Source organism: Vipera ursinii, assembly GCF_947247035.1.
Source record: "Vipera ursinii genome assembly, chromosome: 1".
NCBI lineage: Eukaryota > Metazoa > Chordata > Lepidosauria > Squamata > Viperidae > Vipera > Vipera ursinii.
This window is the reverse complement of record NC_139512.1, coordinates 270,028,354-270,046,157: the sequence shown is the minus strand read 5'-3', so window position 1 is coordinate 270,046,157 and position 17,804 is coordinate 270,028,354. Positions and strand designations below refer to the sequence as shown.

The 17,804-nt window shown below is 39.6% G+C and overlaps 2 protein-coding genes across 3 annotated transcripts in view; one reads left to right on the top strand and one right to left on the bottom strand.

Moving 5' to 3' along the window:
• ADAT2 (adenosine deaminase tRNA specific 2) overlaps positions 1–2,974 on the top strand; it is a 34,583-nt gene extending 31,609 nt beyond the window's left edge. The window contains exons 7-8 of the mRNA XM_083368631.1: positions 311–430; positions 2,847–2,974. The gene's annotated coding sequence lies outside the window, so the exon portion shown is untranslated. The remainder of the gene's footprint in view (positions 1–310; positions 431–2,846) is intronic.
• Positions 2,975–14,755: 11,781 nt separating this feature from the next.
• Positions 14,756–17,804, bottom strand: part of AIG1 (androgen induced 1) — a 93,473-nt gene continuing 90,424 nt past the window's right edge. Inside the window, exons 6-7 of one of the 2 annotated variants that reach the window (XR_014493181.1) lie at positions 15,718–17,495; positions 14,756–15,581 (exon numbers count right to left, since the gene is read on the bottom strand). Coding sequence is in view for 1 of the 2 variants with exons in the window: in XM_083368537.1 (XP_083224663.1) it covers positions 17,458–17,495 (38 nt within the window). In the remaining variant the exon portion in view is untranslated. Of the gene's footprint in view, positions 17,496–17,804 lie in introns of both variants that reach the window. The other variant, XM_083368537.1, reaches the window with a different exon arrangement.

The following is a 17,804-nucleotide window of genomic DNA, read 5'->3' as shown; positions in this document are numbered from 1 at the left end:
CAGCAAACAAGTTAATTTGCCTTTCGTTAATTCCTGTGCAGGGGAGAGTCCAAAGGACATCCAGAAACCACCCCTTATACTCAGCAACTGGAGCTGAACTGAAATGCCTGCAACCTCCCACATTTCAGTCAAAGTCTGGCCTGAAATGCCGCTTCCACATCAGCCGGCTGTTCCCCCTCTCTTCTTTCCAGTTTGTTTTTGTTGGCAGCCCAGCTGGATAAAGAGAAAGGGGCGAGCTTGAAGGCAAGCATCTTCTTTTCTGTTCTAAGAAAAGACCAAGACTGATGTGGATTGTTGTGTTCTGTTCTAGGTAACAAAGCAAGTCAAAACTACAAAACTACAAAAGAAAAGAAAAGAAAAAAAACAACAACAACCCAATCACTCACATGACCGTATGACTGTTTTAATCATCAGAGCTCTCTGGGTCAAGGTAAAATAACAGAACTGCAGTTGAATTCATTGTGCCGTATGCCTTGCTGGGGAAGCAAAACGCAGCTGAACTATGGGGGATACAGACATGGGTGGTGTTGTTTTTTTAAGGACAAAACTCATGACTTGTGATGAGCTGGTGCACTGGCATCCTCACTTGACCCCCCATGCAAATACGGAAGGCAGAAAGCCTTATCTGGAAACTGTTGCCAAGACTTCCTCCTGCTAATTCTGCCTTTGGTTGCATCTTAACTAGCTTGCATCGAAAAGAAATTGTAAACATCGTCTTTGGAGAGTCCTGTGGGCTGCATTTGGAACCAATTTCTCCTTCCCACACAACTCAAAGACGACACAACTCATATACAGCTGGTCCCGTGTCTCCGCTGTTCTGCTTTTGTGTTTGCCTTTTGTTACAAACATCATCCAGATGGTGCCTTTTCCCATTCCCCTCTCTTGATAATGGGGGGGGGGGGAGGAGAGGGTTAGAGCAGGGTTACAAAAATCCCTGCAAAAAATATAAAATGGCAGCAAAGAGTTAGAATTAGTTATCTCTTTTTTGTGTGTGTGGCCAGCTAATACCGTGTCCAGATTTTTGCAGCTCAGGTCTGAGAACCGTAACAAGGTAAAACACTAGTGAAATTTCTCATTTTCTAAGAGAGGTCTGTTTCTTGGGTTGGAGAGTGCAACTGTGGCTTCAAATACCAGAAAGTGTATTTTCTGGTAAAAGATTTTAGCAATAACTCTCAAACCTTTGTTCGCACCTTCCAAATATGCTTCCATTGTCCTAATTTTATTTAACACAATTCTTCCCCATAGCTAGATGGATGCTTCTAGCATCCAATTTTAATTTTAATATGCTGAAGAAGTCATGCTTGCCTTTTACAATAACATAGATATGTCACAGTATATTTATCAATCCAAGTACAGCAGCTGAAAGCAAGGAGAAGCGTATAATGGCTCTTAAGTGCTTAATGTTCCAAGTTATTCTATTATTTCAATTCATACAAAGACACCTGTAAAGCTGTTTTCTTCACAGATATTAAATAAAGGTCTCAGGTTATTTTTCAGAAGTCTATTTAGAAGTTTATAAACCTGAAGTTTTGCACATTATCTTCATTACTGACCTGGGAAAAAAGGGGGAAAGGGGATAATTATGCATAGGAGTGGGAGAGAGAAAGAATCTCCCAGGTGGCCGAGATGGTTTTGTCCTGCAGAGAGCTGAAACCTAATAACAGTTGGTTTTATAACAGTTATATTTTCTCTCCTCAGGGAGGACAGCTGAAGAGTATTCACAAGAGTTCCTCAGCTGAGACCACATAATGGCTTAACTCAGCAGTGGTAGCTTCTAGTAGAGATAATCTCTATAGGTATAGGACAGGGGTAGGCAAACCTTGGCTATGCTGACTCAGGAATTCTGGGAGTTGAAGTCCATGAGTCATAAAAGAGCGGAGGTTGCCTACCCCTGGTATAGGACAAAGGGATTCCAACCGATCTGTGGGAGGACATTGGCTGATCAGGATCAGACTTGGGTGGGACATCACCTCGAAATTTTGGCTAGATTTTGAAGTCTCTTCTCCCTCCCCCCCGCCCCGCCAAAAGAGAGAAAAAACCCACAGAGTGACAGTGACAATTATTTCCATACTGTTGTCAAGAAAACGTTTTGTAATCCTTTACCAGGATATAAGCTTGGCTCAGGGAACCTTTACTTTCAGCAAGAGCCGCTAACATTGTGTACCTATTTTTAATATTGCATTAATAGAAACCCTTACTCCATCTACACTCACCCTCTTTTTATATCGCTGTGCTTCCATAATGCAATTACATACAATTAATAGGCAATTCAGTATTCAATTTTCATGCAAACACTGAGGCATAAAGTAGCAGGATGATAGATCTAGCAGAACTGTGCTGGAAAAAGCCAAGGTTGCGTGACAGGAGCAGAGATACAGAAAACCCTAATTTTTTGTTTCCCTCTAGTGGTCAAGTGAGATCTGGTAACCCTAGAGAACATAACTTGTCAGTTGTTAATTTGGGAAAAGAGGAACGGTAAAATGCATCTCACATATTTCTTTTCCTGAATCTCCTTGATTTGTGACTTTATGGTAGCCTTCTAAAAACAACTTGTACTGTAATGGACAACCATCTGAAATATATTTGCACAGGACTTATCTGGAAAAAAAAAGGAGAGCTTTAAGGTAAATGGATAATTGACCCTAGCTCTTGCCAGTACTGGTCACCTGTTGAGGTGGAAGAGTGGAATATTTGATTTTAGAAGTTCTTGGCAGATTTGTTCACTTATGTGAAATGCTGATACCCAATAGGATGTCAGTAATGGTTAATCTTGATCTTTGTAGAACACTCTCTGTCATATTATATTGAAAATTGACCAAAAGTTCAATATCCATATTTTAATATAGGCTTTTTGCACTGAAGACTGGAAAGTAAACAACAAAACAGCATCATCCTGGAAAACAACTGAAAATATAAATACATGGATTTATTCATCAGCAGCTGAGCTCCATTTAAAGGCAAATTTGTTTACTCCTGTTATATTGTTTTAATTTATATCATCTGTTTGCATTTCATGTATATTTTTTCCATTGCCTTACAAATTCTATTCTAAGGAGTGGTGGGTTCTTTGAGGATTAATCAGATAGCCCTCAAGGATAGATTCAATATAGGTAGTCTTCAATTTACAACCACAATTGGGATTAGTATTTCTAATTGTTAAGCACCCAAATTTTGATCAAATGACCGTGTGGAGGCTCTGACACTTAACAACTGCAAGGACTCGTTTGTTTCTGTGCCATTGTAACTTCAAACTAACTGCAAAAAAAAATATATCTAGAAATCGTAATACTGTAAAAAAAAATTCTGGAACATCGTGCTTGGGTGCTGTTTGTTTTCTGCAGTACCTTTTCCCTATGGTTCACAAGGGTTATCATGAAGTCTAGATGCATCCATAAAAACAGAACATATACATCAGACTATGTCAAAATAAGGTGCAGCAGTGTAGGAACTTAACTGATGTGCCCAGATAGAACTCCTTGGCAGAAATTTTGGAACCAGAGAGTTGTAGTCCAATGAACTTGGAGAGCGTTAGGTTGAGGAAGGATGTTTCTGTGTATTAATTCATAGTATATAAAGTATTGCAATGGTCATTTACATGTTGCTTTGTCATTAGGGAGCTGAGCTCGAAAGTAGCACACAAGTACACTTATTGGGGATAATTACAGGCAATGAATTTCAGTTGCATGGACAGACTTCCATAATTTCCTTTCTGCACACAGCTTGCCTGCACAACTAGTATCGCCTTAAAATACTGCCTTGAATTGTGGAAAGTCCTAAAAAAAGATTTCTTCTTGTTGTTAGTTGCGAAGTCCTGTCCAACCCATTGCGACCCATGGACAACGTTCCTCCAGGCCTTCCTGTCCTCTACCATCTTCTGGAATCCATTTAAGCTCACGCCTACTGCTTCAGTGACTCCATCCAGCCACCTCATTCTCTGTTGTCCCCTTCTTCTCTTGCCCTCAATCTTCCCCAGCATTAGGCTCTTCTCCATTGAGTCCTTCCTTCTTATTAGGTGGCCAAAGTATTTGAGTTTCAACTTCAGGATCTGGCCTTCTAAAGAGTAGTCAGGGTTGATCTCCTCTAGGACTGACCGGTTTGATCGCCTTGCAGTCCAAGGGACTCGCAGGAGTCTTCTCCAGCACCATAGTTCAAAGGCCTAAAAAAAAGATATGGAGTGCTAAAAATATATATGACAAGAACAGGTAGCATTAAGAATGATTCTTCATTGTTCCAAGGTTCCATGAGAAGATCAGAATGCCAATGAATAGGCAAGTAAGTGATACTGCTATACTCCTGAATGGTTTGTATTAACTCTTGAAAAAAAGAGCTCACTTTCCAGCCACAAATATATATATATATATATATATTTAAAAAAAGACTTTAAAACATCTGACTTACAGTAACCTTTTGAAAGGCTGGAACATTTCCATGGCAACTCAGACAAGATGAAAATGGCTATTAGTTCTTCATCTGCCTGAAAATCTTGAGTCAAATGGAGCTCAGCCAGGTCTTATGGAAAGCTCAGTAATGGAGCCAGATCTATCCTCTGTAATGCCAAATAGAGACTTCAGATTGATAACCTCAAGTTTAGAATTTCCAAGGTGATATTATTTGTCTCCATTTATGCCAGATTCTTGATGTTCTGTTAATGCCATTGTTATGTGCATGGTTAATACACTCCTTGTGCCAAACCATATATTGTGCCAAGACCATCTCATAAAATGGTCTTCCGGTTTTGAAATGAATAGCATTCATTCAGCAGATGGGGGCAAGGTCTAAAGAGTTTCTGAAAGCTGCTATTTTCCAAGGGAAGATAATAAAACAGTCTATTTGAAAAAAGTAATTAATAGTTGCAACACATATCATATAGTGCAATGATTTGCAGGGCATCTTCTCCATTATTTCCGGCCATCTAGAATCCTTTGAGCATTATCTTCGTTCTTCTCCGCCTCCTTGACAGCACTGAAGATAATCAGCAATGGGTATGTTTTCTTTCCACAGACCTGAAACTGGACAGATTTTTTTTAGCTTCCCTCACAATGTAACAAGTTTCTTAGTTATCCTTTTATGATTCAGCTGTTGGCCTCAGCCACTTGCAAGTCCTCCCCACCACCACCACAGACTTTGTGCTTGTTTCCATGGCTACATTGCTGAGCTTTTAAATTGTTCATATTGTTCTGGCAAGAGAATATTTAAGCTGTGACACAGAAAAAAAGTTTAATTGACAATTTAGTCTGGTGTTCCTGTATATCCTCTACCCTCCCACCACCACAAGGTGAGACGTGCCCTCACTCTCCTGGCCTTTTGTAGATGCTTGAAGACTTGGCTCTGCTGACTTGCTAGGGCCCACAGAAGAGTGTGCCATTGTGGGGCTGGTTAGCATCCTGAAGCCCCTCCCACACCTTTGAATTATTTTATTCTTATTTTTAACTATATATATATAGTGGCCTAGAGGTTAAAACAACTGCCTAATGTGCAATCAGCCCAGGTTCGAATCTTAGAAGGGTATGGCTGACTGATGAAAACAAATAAGTTTGAAATGCATATCAGTCTCCCTTTAATTCTTTGTTAGCAATCTAAAATTTACACAAATATGAGCTGTCACTGTTGTGACTACTGCCTGTCGATGGCCTTCGGTTAGGCTGAAACAAGAAATAAAGATTTGTCCCATGTTTGGGACAAATGTATACACACACACACACACACACACACACACACACACACACACACATATATATATATATATATATATATATATATATATATATATATATATATATATATATAATTTATTTATTTTATTACATTTATATACCGCCCTTTCCCGAAGGACTCAGGGCGGTTTACAGGGTGATTAAAAAACAAAGATACAAAAGTTAAAAACAAATTTAAAAAAATTATATTCGTCCCTGCATAAATAAAACCCCAGTTAAAATTAAGATTAATTCTCAGCCTGGGCCAGAGAGCTCGAAGAGCCAGGTCTTCAGGTCCCGGCGGAATGAACGGAGGTCGGGGGCAGTCCTCAGCTCCACTGGCAGCTGGTTCCAAAGGGCAGGCGCACCCACTGAGAAGGCCCTATCCTTGGGTGTCGTCCGCCGGCAATCTCTTACCGGTGGCACCCTGAGAAGACCCTCCCTGTGGGAGCGCACTGGATGAAGGGAACTTGATGCCAGCAGCAGGTGTTCCCTCAGAGATCCCGGACCCAAGCCATTTAGGGCTTTATAGGTCATCACCAGCATCTTGAATCTCACCCGGAGGGCAACCGGGAGCCAATGCAGCTCGCGGAGTAGAGGTGTTACATGGGAGTATCGGGAAACCCCCATCACAACTCGCGCGGCCGCATTCTGCACCAGCTGAAGCCTCCGAGTGGTCCTCAAGGGCAGCCCCATGTAGAGAGCGTTGCAGTAGTCTAAACAGGAGGTCACGAGCGGATGAGTGACTGTGCGTAGGGCATCTCGGTCCAGATAGGGTCGCAACTGGCGCACCAGGCGAACCTGGGCAAAAGCCCCCCTGATCACGGCTCCTATATGGTCTTCAAAATTGAGTCGTGAATCCAGGAGGACGCCCAAGTTGCGAGCCCTATCAACGGGGGGTAACACCTCACGCCCCATTGTTAGAGATGGAAGTCTGGTTGACCCAAGATGCCGATATGCACAGCCACTCAGTCTTGGCGGGATTGAGACGAAGCCTGTTTCTCCCCATCCAGACCTGGACCGCCTCCAGGCAACGGGACATCACGGCGAGGGCATCGCTGGGTTGGTTCAGGGTGGAAAGAAAAAGTTGGGTATCATCAGCGTACTGATGATACCCCACCCTGAAACCACGAATGATCTCACCCAGCGGCTTCATATAGATGTTGAAAAGGAGGGGCGAGAGAACGGACCCCTGAGGAACTCCACAAATGAGAGGCCTTGGGGCGGATCTCTGCCCTCCCGTCAACACCGACTGCGAACGGCCCAGGAGATAGGAGGAGAACCACCGTAAAACAGTGCCTCCCACTCCCAACCCCCTGAGACGCCGCAGTAGGATACCATGGTCGATGGTATCAAAAGCCGCTGAGAGATCTAATAGGACCAGGACAGAGGAGCAACCCGTCCCGAGCCCTCCAGAGATCATTCATATAATATAATTATAATATAATTATTATATAATTCATATATTTAGATTACCTTGCTAGGCCCCAGACATGGGACAAATCTTATTTCCTGTTTCAGCCTAACCCTATCAACAGGCAGTAGTCACAGCAATGACAGCTCATATTTGTGTAAATTTTTTTGGATTGCTAACAAAGAATTAAAGGGAGACTGATATGCATTTCAAACTTATTTATTCTCATCAGTCAACCATACCCTTCTGAGATTCGAACCTGGGTCGATTGCACCTTAGGCAATTGTTCTAACCTTTAGGCCACTGGCTCTTTCTCGCTTTGTTAGCTGAGAAGCAAGGGAGATATGTGTTAAATGTTTGTTAAGTATTTAGATTACCTTGCTAGGCCCCAAACATGGGACAAATCTTGTTTCCTGTTTCAGCCTAACCCAAGATCATATGAGCTGTCACTGCTGTGACTACTGCCTGTTGATGGCCTTGGGTTCATTGGCAACAGTGGGTTGGAATTTGTTTATGACTAAATTAAATATTTCTCCTTTCAGTGCAGCAGTTACGTGCATGGTTGATTCAGAGATCCTAAGGGAGTTATAGGTGAATAACAGAAGTGTTGGCATCCTTAAACATTTTTTACAGAAGAAAAATCTAAGTGCTAAAAAATATGGAATGGGCTACTTACTACTTTTGTTGCTTCCTTCTCCATTTCCCAAATGGTTCTTATCTACACCACCACCCCTCCACTGGCATTAGAAATGCTAGGGCAAATAGGCACATGTACCTTTTAAGTATCTTGGACTACAATTTTTTTGCCAGCATGTTAAATACATAAGGAATATGGGTACTATAATCCAGCACATCTGCCAGAAACAGAAATAGCAGGTCAAGAGCCTTGGTGGAGCAGTGGGCTAATGCCTCCTTAAGTAACACCAGCTGCCTGCAATTAGTGCAGGTTCGCATCCCACCAGGCTGAAGGTTGACTCAGCCTTCCATCCTTCCGAGGTAGGTAAAATGAGGACCCAGATTGTTGGGGGCAATTAAGCTGACTTTGTAATAATGCCGCTTGGGGTGTGTGTGAAAGCCCTAATAAGCAGGCATATACATAGAATGAAGGCTACTGCTAAGCTTGTAAGCCGCCCTGAGTCTTTGGAGAAGGGCGGGATATAAATGGAATTAAAATAAATAAATAACAAAATAAGTGTCAATTTGGAACTCTAGAGCAGAGGTAGGCAACTATGCTCACTTTACAACCTGTGGACTTCAACTCCCAGAATTCCAGAGCCAGCCATGACTAGCTCACAAATTCAGTCATAAAGGGGCCATAGTTGCCTATCCCTTCCCTAGAGAGATCCTTGTGGGATGAGGTAGAGCAGAAAAAAAGTTTTTTGGGGAAAGGGTTAAGCATCCTGCCTCTTTTAAGTCTTCCCAAACCTCTCCCTCAAAGCCAATTTTTTTAATTTTTGGAAAAGCAGTAACCACACATGAAAGCAATAAAGAAGCAATCCCTCTTCTAGGGATGTTCCTCAAGCAGTGTTGATTGAATAAAAAAGAAAGGCAGCAAGCTTAGCGCAAGCAGCCTTGGGTAGAAGGAAGAAGCCAGGAGGCTTCTTTTAATTCTCCCAGATCACTGTTTTAGCATTGCCATAAGCAGTGAGAATTCAGTGATCTGGTCTGTCCAGATTGCTGGTCCAATGAACCAGTGGGCTGCTGGCAGTGAAAGGAAGGAGAAAGACCAGCGCTTGAAGTTCCAGCTGCTCAAAAGTCCAGTGAGTGACAGGAACAGGACTTTTGCCTTGGTGTTCTGACCAATTTCGACTGAATCAGGTTGGCATATAATATTATTTTAATATAATGAGTCTTGCTTTTTCATTTATGTAATATTCATCAAAAGAAACAATTACCATGACAACATCTTCTTCTTCTGGCACCTGTCTGGGAGAACATGCAACTGAACAAGCTTCCCACACAAAGTCACAGATTTGCACATTGTAAGCACCTGCATTTATATATGTAAAAGGGAATACTGTAGTTCAAAGAGTTTACATGTTCTCATATTATGATGTTATCAAACCCATAAATACATCTTCCCTTCTTTTTCTGTGGTTCATCTCCACCCTGCTGAAATCTTGACACCCCCATATCTCCAACTACAACTTCCTGACAGAAAGCCCATACTATGCAACATACATCCAGGGAGATTCCCTTCTTATACTATTTTAAATGCATAAATATTTAAGCTGAAATTGAACATTTTAAGTAAAATTGCTTGGGGCAAGACACTTTCCACCATTTGCATTATGCTATTGCTGACCCTTTGAAGGAGAATGTGAAGGTGCACATGAAATGCAGTTTTTAACTTGTATCCATAATACAAGCTGCTGAAACAAACCATGCATGGTCCTTCTGTTTTCATCTATGTTCTGTTGCATAGGGGTATTTTAGAAACATTGACTAAGTAGGAGAAATAAAAAATGGAGCTGATGATATTTGGTAGCACTGATGCAGACATTAAATTCAGGTTTCCCATATAATAGTCAGCAAAAAGATGGTGACCCAAAATAAAAGTGTTTCAGACCTTCCAGTGCTAACTTTTAATGTAGTTTGACCCAGATAATTGCCTGAACACAAAGATTTTTTTGTAATGCAAGATTTATTTGGAAAGAGAAATTGTGTATGCCTGTGAAGACTTTACTAGGGCATATTTGTAGCTTCTTGGAGTTTATTAGCTTTATTTCTGAGTGTTATCAAACATCAATTAGGTTTTTCTTCCTCATTCAGGACCAGATTGGTTGCTGAACTTTAATGATACTTTTAGTCACAAAATATTTAATATGCCTTTGCTCCCCAATAAGAATTCAGATAGGTTCATTATATTTGGACTTTTTGGGGGGTATTAAATTACCTTTTCCTAAATTACCAGCATAATGGAATCTACCTGGAAAGAGGGTTCTACAACAATTTTACTGAAACATTTCTATACTCTCTAGAATCTGTAGGAACAGTCTTTGTAAAATTGACAGGCTTGATCAGAATTCAGATATCATAGAGTCAGGTTGGTGCTATTTGTTTTGTTTTCCAAACTGCTATTAGTTTTCCTTTACATCATCTAACTTAAAAATAATTTTTGCAGTTTAAAGTCTTGAACTGCAGAAATATTCTGGACCTATGCATTTCCCTCTTTGAATAGTACTTTTTGCCTCTGATTGTCTGATGCTCACCAGAGATACATGATTTGGTACACAGATAATTTACTTTCTCCTATGCAACTGATAAATCAGCAAAATTAGCAAAAACAAGAGTTAATATGCTGTTCCAGAGAGAGCTGGGTGTTGTTCCTGCTGATCTCTGCTGCATGGTCTTGCAAAGGCTTGATGCTGCTTGGAACAAAAGAGCAGCTGAGGCTTTGGATTGGATTGTTCCTGTGCATCTCATCCCTCCCACGGTTAATGGAAAGAGATGTGATAGAAGAGACATCTAGGGTGCTCACAAAGGACAAACTCAGCTAAACATGGCTGAACATGGGTTAGTGATGCTATTATGGCCTACCTTGGGGCAGTATTTCTCCATCCTTTTTGCATCTTCAGATTGCCACCCCACAACTCTTTTTAAGGTGATGTGAGCCATCTTGGGTTAGGGGCCTCCGAGGAAACTTTTGCAGGACCATATAGAGGAATTCGTTCAAAATTGCTCAGATTCGCTTGCAATTGGATCCTTACCTTGTTGCAGGTTCGTAGATGCCTAGAGCAACAGCAATGGCAATAGCACTTAGACCTATATATTACTTCATAGTGCTTTACAGCCCTCTTTAAGCGGTTTAGAGTCAGCTTATTGCCTCCAACAATCCGGGTCCTCATTTTACCAACCTTGGAAGGACGGAAGGCTGAGTCAACCTTCAGCCAGTCAGGATCAAACTGCTGGTGGTGAGCAATGAGTTAGCCTGCAATACTGCATCCTAACCACTGCGCCACCATGGCTCTTAGAGGGAGTCTTCTCCAGTTATCTGGGAATGGTTTGAACCTGTTGAACCTGAAGAAGTGGCCAGGATCTTTAGGACTGTGAGTTGAGTCATAAGCTCCTTAGATCCATGCCCCTCTTGGCTTGTGATAGTGGCCCATGTAGTGTCATAGGACTGGCTCCTAGCAAGCGATGAATTCTTTGAGAGTTGTTCCTTTATTTCTTAAGGAGCCCTTGGTTCAGGTCCTCCTCAAAAAGCCATCACTAGATCCCTGAATACTGGGTTATTTTTGCCCAGCATCCCACCTCTTTTTGGGAAGCCATTGAGAAGGTGGTTGTGTAGCAATTTCAGAAGATCCTGATGAATCAGATTATCTGGATCCTTTTCAGCCAGGTTTCAGAATTGGGTATGGAATAGAAGTCACACTTTTGTGTGGTATCTGGCATGGGCAAAATGGTGGTAGTGCATCCATCCTTATTACTTACTTCACCCCTCGACAGCTTTCAGTTCACCAAACCCGGTATACTTCTGGATCAACTGAAGAGGATTAGGGCTGGAGTGGCATGATGTTCTGCTGGTTCACTTCTTTTTTTCTGGGGTTGATTCCAGTTGGTGATGATTAGGAAGGAGGGATCCTAGCCTGGCACCTACCCTGTGTGGTGCCACAGAAGTCGGTGCTCTCTCTTATTGAACATCTACATAAGATTTACTTGTCATAGAGTGAGGTGTCATCAGTATGCTGAGGATATTCCTTTGGTCACTTGGGGAAAAGTTGGAGAGAAAGAATTGCTCCTATAAAGAATTATTTCTATTCATTGCTAGGAAAGAACTGTTCTTACACTTGCTTTGTTTGAGGTAGTTCCCAGATGTTTATCTAATACTAGAGTCTAATGGGTTCAGTCCAAAAATGTGTGATAAGGATGTATGTAGCACTAGATCCTTAAAACATTAGAGCATTAGGGAAGGAAAAAAGAATTTCTGAAGAAATAATCAGGGATTCTTGTTAATATTTGAAATATATTAATTTTCTAATCTTTTTGTTGCCATCTACTTAAAAAAAAGCTTTATCATACAATTATAGTGGAAAAAACCCAAAGAACCTTAAAGAAAAGAGAAAAGAGACCCTCAATTTAAAAACTGATCAATTATTTGGGAATCAGGTAATCAGTTCCAAGAACCTTTTTTGGGTACTATTTCATAAAATCTGCTCTTGGTTTTTTTTTAGTCAAAATTCAGTGATTCTGGTGCTGAATTGTATAATGAAAATATAGAAAATATGAAAAATTTCAATTCAGAAAGCATAAAGGATAGCAAAGATTATTTTATTATGAAGGAAGGTTAGTGTCACCCTCAGCTATCTTTGACTTGTGTTCATTCTCTGCTTATGGACAGTGCAATGGAAAGATTGGGCAATATTATCCATGTGGTAAAGGTTTAACTTTGTTTCAAAAATATGTGTTATAACATAATTTCTACTTAAAGTGGTATCTAAAAAAAATCTGTTATATTGAACCAAAACTGACAAATAAAATATATCTATATTATATATAGATATATTAAATATATCTGTATTAACCCTTTCAATCTTTGCCAATTATTCACAGACTAAACATGGTAAGTCCAAAGCTTAGTCTTAGCTTGGGAAAGCTCAGCAAAAGAATAAGTTTTTGATCCAGATTTTGTTCCTACTGCTTTTTTGTTGACAAAAAAAGCTTCTGTTCATGGAAAGTGGTGCTAAACCTAAAACTGTATTACTTTGGCATGTTTGACACACCAAATTATCATACATTTTTATACACATCTTTAGAACAAGATTGCAATGATTGATACATCTGTACTGATGTAAGAAAGCACGAGCATCTCTGTAAAGCAGAAAACATCACTGGCTTGTTACCAATGTCCAATATTTTTCTGCTTTAAAATTGAAAATAAGCTATTCTGAACCAGTTTTTAAAATCAGAAAAAGGTCCAATTTATAAATAAAAATAGATCTATTGGAAATTTATGTCCAGTTCATTCATAATTCTTTACTTTGTACCAGCTTTTTTGTAATCTTAATACTTAAAATGTTTCCAAGTGATTTGCTATTAAATTTACTGGATGATGATGATGATGATACATCCAATGGAGGAAATACCGTGAAGGCAATCAATACCTGGGCAATTCCAGTCATTAGATACACAGCTGGAATAGTGGACTGGACTCAAGCAGAACTAAAAGCAATGGATAGGAAGACCAGAAAAATAATGACAATGAATCATGACCTTCCTCCACACAGTGACATTGACAGACTCTATCTAACAAGGCAAATAGGTGGACGTGGAATGCTGCAAGTACAACAGATGGTTGAAGAAGAAAAAATGGCTTTGGAAGAATATCTGAAGGACAATGATGACGATGCACTGAAATTAGTATATCAGGAAGGCTTACTGATTACTGGAGAGACCAAACTGGCCTACAAGAAAGACCAAATGAAGAACAGAATAGAGGCATGGGAAGACAAAGCACTACATGGCCAGTACATTAAAAAAATAGTTGGGAAAGCAGACAATAACAAGACCTGGCAATGGCTAAGAGCAGGAAAGTTGAAGAAAGAGACCGAATGACTAATTCTGGCTGTACAAGACCAAGCCTTAAGGACAAATGCATACAAAGTCAAAATTGAGAAGACAGCAACAGACAGTAAGTGTAGCCTATGCAAAAAGCTGAAGAAACATTGGACCACCTGGTAAGCTGCTGCAAGAAGATCGCACAGACTGACTATAACCAGTGGCATGACAAAGTAGCAACAATGGTGCATTGGAAGATCTGCAAGAAATATCATTTGCCTGTAAGCAAGAACTAATGGGATCATAAAATAGAGAGTCATAGAAAATGATAAACTGCTCTGGGACTTCAGAATTCAAACAGACAGGACTTGCAACATAACACCCCAGACTTAACAATTGTCGATAAGAAAGACAAAAAAGTCTGGATAGTGGACGTGGCAGTGCCTGGAGACAGCAGAATAGATGAGAAAGAACTGGAGAACATAACAAAATACAAAGACCTACAAACAGAAATAGACTGTGGCAAAGGCAAGCAAGGGTAATACCAATAGTAACAGGTGCCTTGGTTGCAATCCCAAAACAACTGGAGCACCACTTGAACACCATTGGCATTGACAAATCTGCCATTAGACAATTGCAAAAGGCGGCCTTACTAGGAACTGCTTCCATCCTGCGACAATATCTGTAATACCATCAAACATCCACATCTACCTATCCCAGGTCCTTGGTAAGGACTTGATAGGTAGACAAAAATGCCAAATCCAGTCTGAACATCTGGCTGATTGTGCGATGATCAATAATAATAAAAACTTGGAAGGGACGTTGGAGGCCATTTAGTCCAACCCCCTACTCAGGCAGGAAAGCCTACACCATTTCAGACACATGGCTGTCCAGTCTCTTCTTAAAAACTTCCAGTATTGGAGCATTCACAACTTCTGGAGGCAGGTTGTTCCACTGATTAATTGTTCTAAATGTCAGGAAATTTCTCCTTAGTTCTAGATTATAGCTGTTACCTGTTCTTTTGTTGAAGAGAGGGCACTGGTGGCTACCCCTCCCACTTATCAGATGGCAGTACTTGTAATTGGCTATTTATATAACCTTTGCTCAGCTGTGGCACATTAAGAACCTCTCCTCAAATTATCCTTATCAACAAAATAAACATGAGACTTCAGGCCAGTAATAAGAATTCACACTGTAGTTTCTAGGCATCAGTCACTTCCTTGGAAACAAGAAATAGGAAGTGATAGCTTCAAAGGAAGGAGTGATGTTGCTACAAGAACTCAGAGGATAGACTTAATGAATAAAACAATGAGAATGAGAAATACAGACTTAAAGTCCCAGCAACAAAAAATAAGTTATGTAAGCATTACCACATAAACATGCTTGAATAATATTAACAAAACCGCAGGCATTTATTTTTTATCAAGCTGAATTTACATTGTTGACAATGAAACCTTAATTTACACTGTACCACTGAAGTGTTTAAATACCTTGAATGTACAGCATCTGTAAATATTTCCTGATATGTGATTCAACTGAATTCTTTTAGCGGTTGTTGCAAATAGTAAATGTACTCATAAGCCACTTACCAAGGAACAAGCCCCATTATAGCATTCCGATCTCTTACTTAGACATAAACAGGATTACCTCATAAATTCCTCAGTTATATGGGAAAAACTATATTATGGCATATAATATTTGGTACTCACTTTAAAGCTTTTTGATTAATTACACCAACCTTTCATTTTGGTACACAAGATGGTCTTTCAATCTTGTTGATTGTTTCCTGCTTCTTTGTTCATTTTTGTCTTTAAAAACATGCATTTCAAAGTTGCCCTTTCTGGCTATTTCCTATTATTTCAGGATGTTATATTTTAGTACTTCATAACTTCTTTTCTAGTCCCTCTTGGATTTTGTTTAGAGCTATTGTTGCTAAGTATTTTTCTAGCCCAGAAGACCTAGGACAGTCATACCAACTAGGACAGGGGTCTTCAAACTTGGCCCTGTTATGACTTGTGGACTTCAACTCCCAGAATTCCTCAGCCAGGCATGCTGGCTGAGGAATTCTGGGAGTTGAAGTCCACAAGTCATAAAAGGGCCAAGTTTGAAGACCTCTGTACTAGGATCTTTAACTAATCATTCTATTGTAATAGGAAGTTCTGTTGGCAGGTGTGATCATTTATCAGAGTTACCACCACTTTCCTCACTATTGCCACACCAAATTGTAATGATCTGATCAGAATTTTCCACAAACTTTCCTTGGCAAGCAAAACACATATTCAGGTAGTCCTTGACTTATGACCACAACTGAGCCCAAAATTTCCATTGTTAAGCAAGACAGTTATTAAGTGAATTTTGTCCCATTTTATGATCTTTTTTGCCACAGTTGTTGTGAATCACTGCAGTTGTTAATTTAGTAACAAGGTTATTAAGTGAATCTGGACTTCCTAATGACTTTGCGTGTCAGAAGTTTACAGTAGACTGATCACATGACCTTGGGACATTGCAACCATCAGAAATATGAGTCACTTCCCGAGCATCTGAATTTTAATTATGTGACCAGGATGCCGCAATGGTCGTAAGTATGAAAAATGGTCATAAGTCACTTTTTCCAGTGCCGCTGAAAGTTTGAACATCACTAAATGAACTTTTGTAAGTCAAGGACTACCTGTACTTTTAAACATTACATTCAAACGTTATATAGACACAAGTGCTGCTTGGGTGTTGGAAGCTGCCTGTTTTACAACTGTGAAGGGATTAATACTAATTTAAATCAACATGCAGTTAGAGCAGTCCAAGAACAAGACTTCTAGCATGACTGGAACATTTTAACCGACTCTCTAGTGTACAACACTATAAAATTGCCTGTTTTTCTCCTGGGATCTTACAGCTGGCTCCCAAAATTCTGTACTGTACTGTTCACTTCTAATGCTGCATGCTCATTGCTCCCTCTGTCATTCTGAATCATTTGGGCACCAGAACCAGTTGTTCCCATTAGATGCATCTCCATTCCAGTTTTCTTTGTGTAAAATGGATTATAAACTAAGTTATAAATAACTATTATATAGCAGTATCCCATGAGTTATTTTTCATTTAGGAAAAGTTTTAATGAAAAAAATATCTCATGAGAATGAACTTCATCATTTCTTGATAGGGTGAAAGCTCATCAAGATACCTGTCGTAGTCTATAAAAACCTGAATAGAGAAAAAAACATTTGGCCATTAAGTAAGGAGAGAAAGGAATGTGTTCTTGATTAATATGCAAGAAATAATATCATGAGAAGTTACATTATACTTCAATGAATTATTTAAAAACAGGTTTTAAAAAGTGCTTCCTTTTTGTTTTATGTATCTCAGAGGGGATATTTCATTGAGCTTTCTTTCATAGACACCCCCCAAACCTGAATGCCCCATGCTTCAGATACACTCCACTGTATCCAGATGTACTGGCAGCAACTCAGAACTCTTTGATTTATAATCGAAAGTCCTGAATTTGTTCAAATGGGCTTATCCATCCTTTCACAGATGCAGCTTTATGATTTAACCCAAATGATTCAAGTTTGACACATCTAATGTTTCCAGAACAAAATAGATCCTTCTTAATTCTTAATGCAGTTGCCGGAAAGATATATTCTCTTTCTGTGTATAAATAATGACATGTTCAGCACATGAGGTATACCCATTCCCCAGTTCCTCCAATGTTGTAGCAAAGGTTTCAAGAAGATTGTAAAATCAACATCCCATTAAAAAAAAACCAAAATATTTTGAATGCACTGTTAATAGAAATTTCTTTTGATGTTATGAGATGCTGTTCATATAGCAGCAGGTCCTCTTTCTTCTTTTATCCTGTGTTCAGTCTGATTTAGATTTTCCTTTTCCTTCTTCTATACCTGATCACAACAGAAAAACAGCTTTTGAAATGCTTGTGTAAACAAGAAAGTGAATATTCTTACTTTTCTTCTGCATAAATTGTTTTTAATTTACTGGTCTTCCCAACAGATGAGGAGAGTTGTTAATTTATGGTAAACAAAAATCAGGAGGAGTCTGATAGTTCATTTAGAGTAACATATTTTATTAATATGTTACGTACATGTATACATAACCTGAACTAGACTGTTGTTTCTCTGTGTCATATAATATATGTGGGTATATGCATAATTCTGTGTTTATTTATTTTTGTCGTACTTATGTAGTGTATA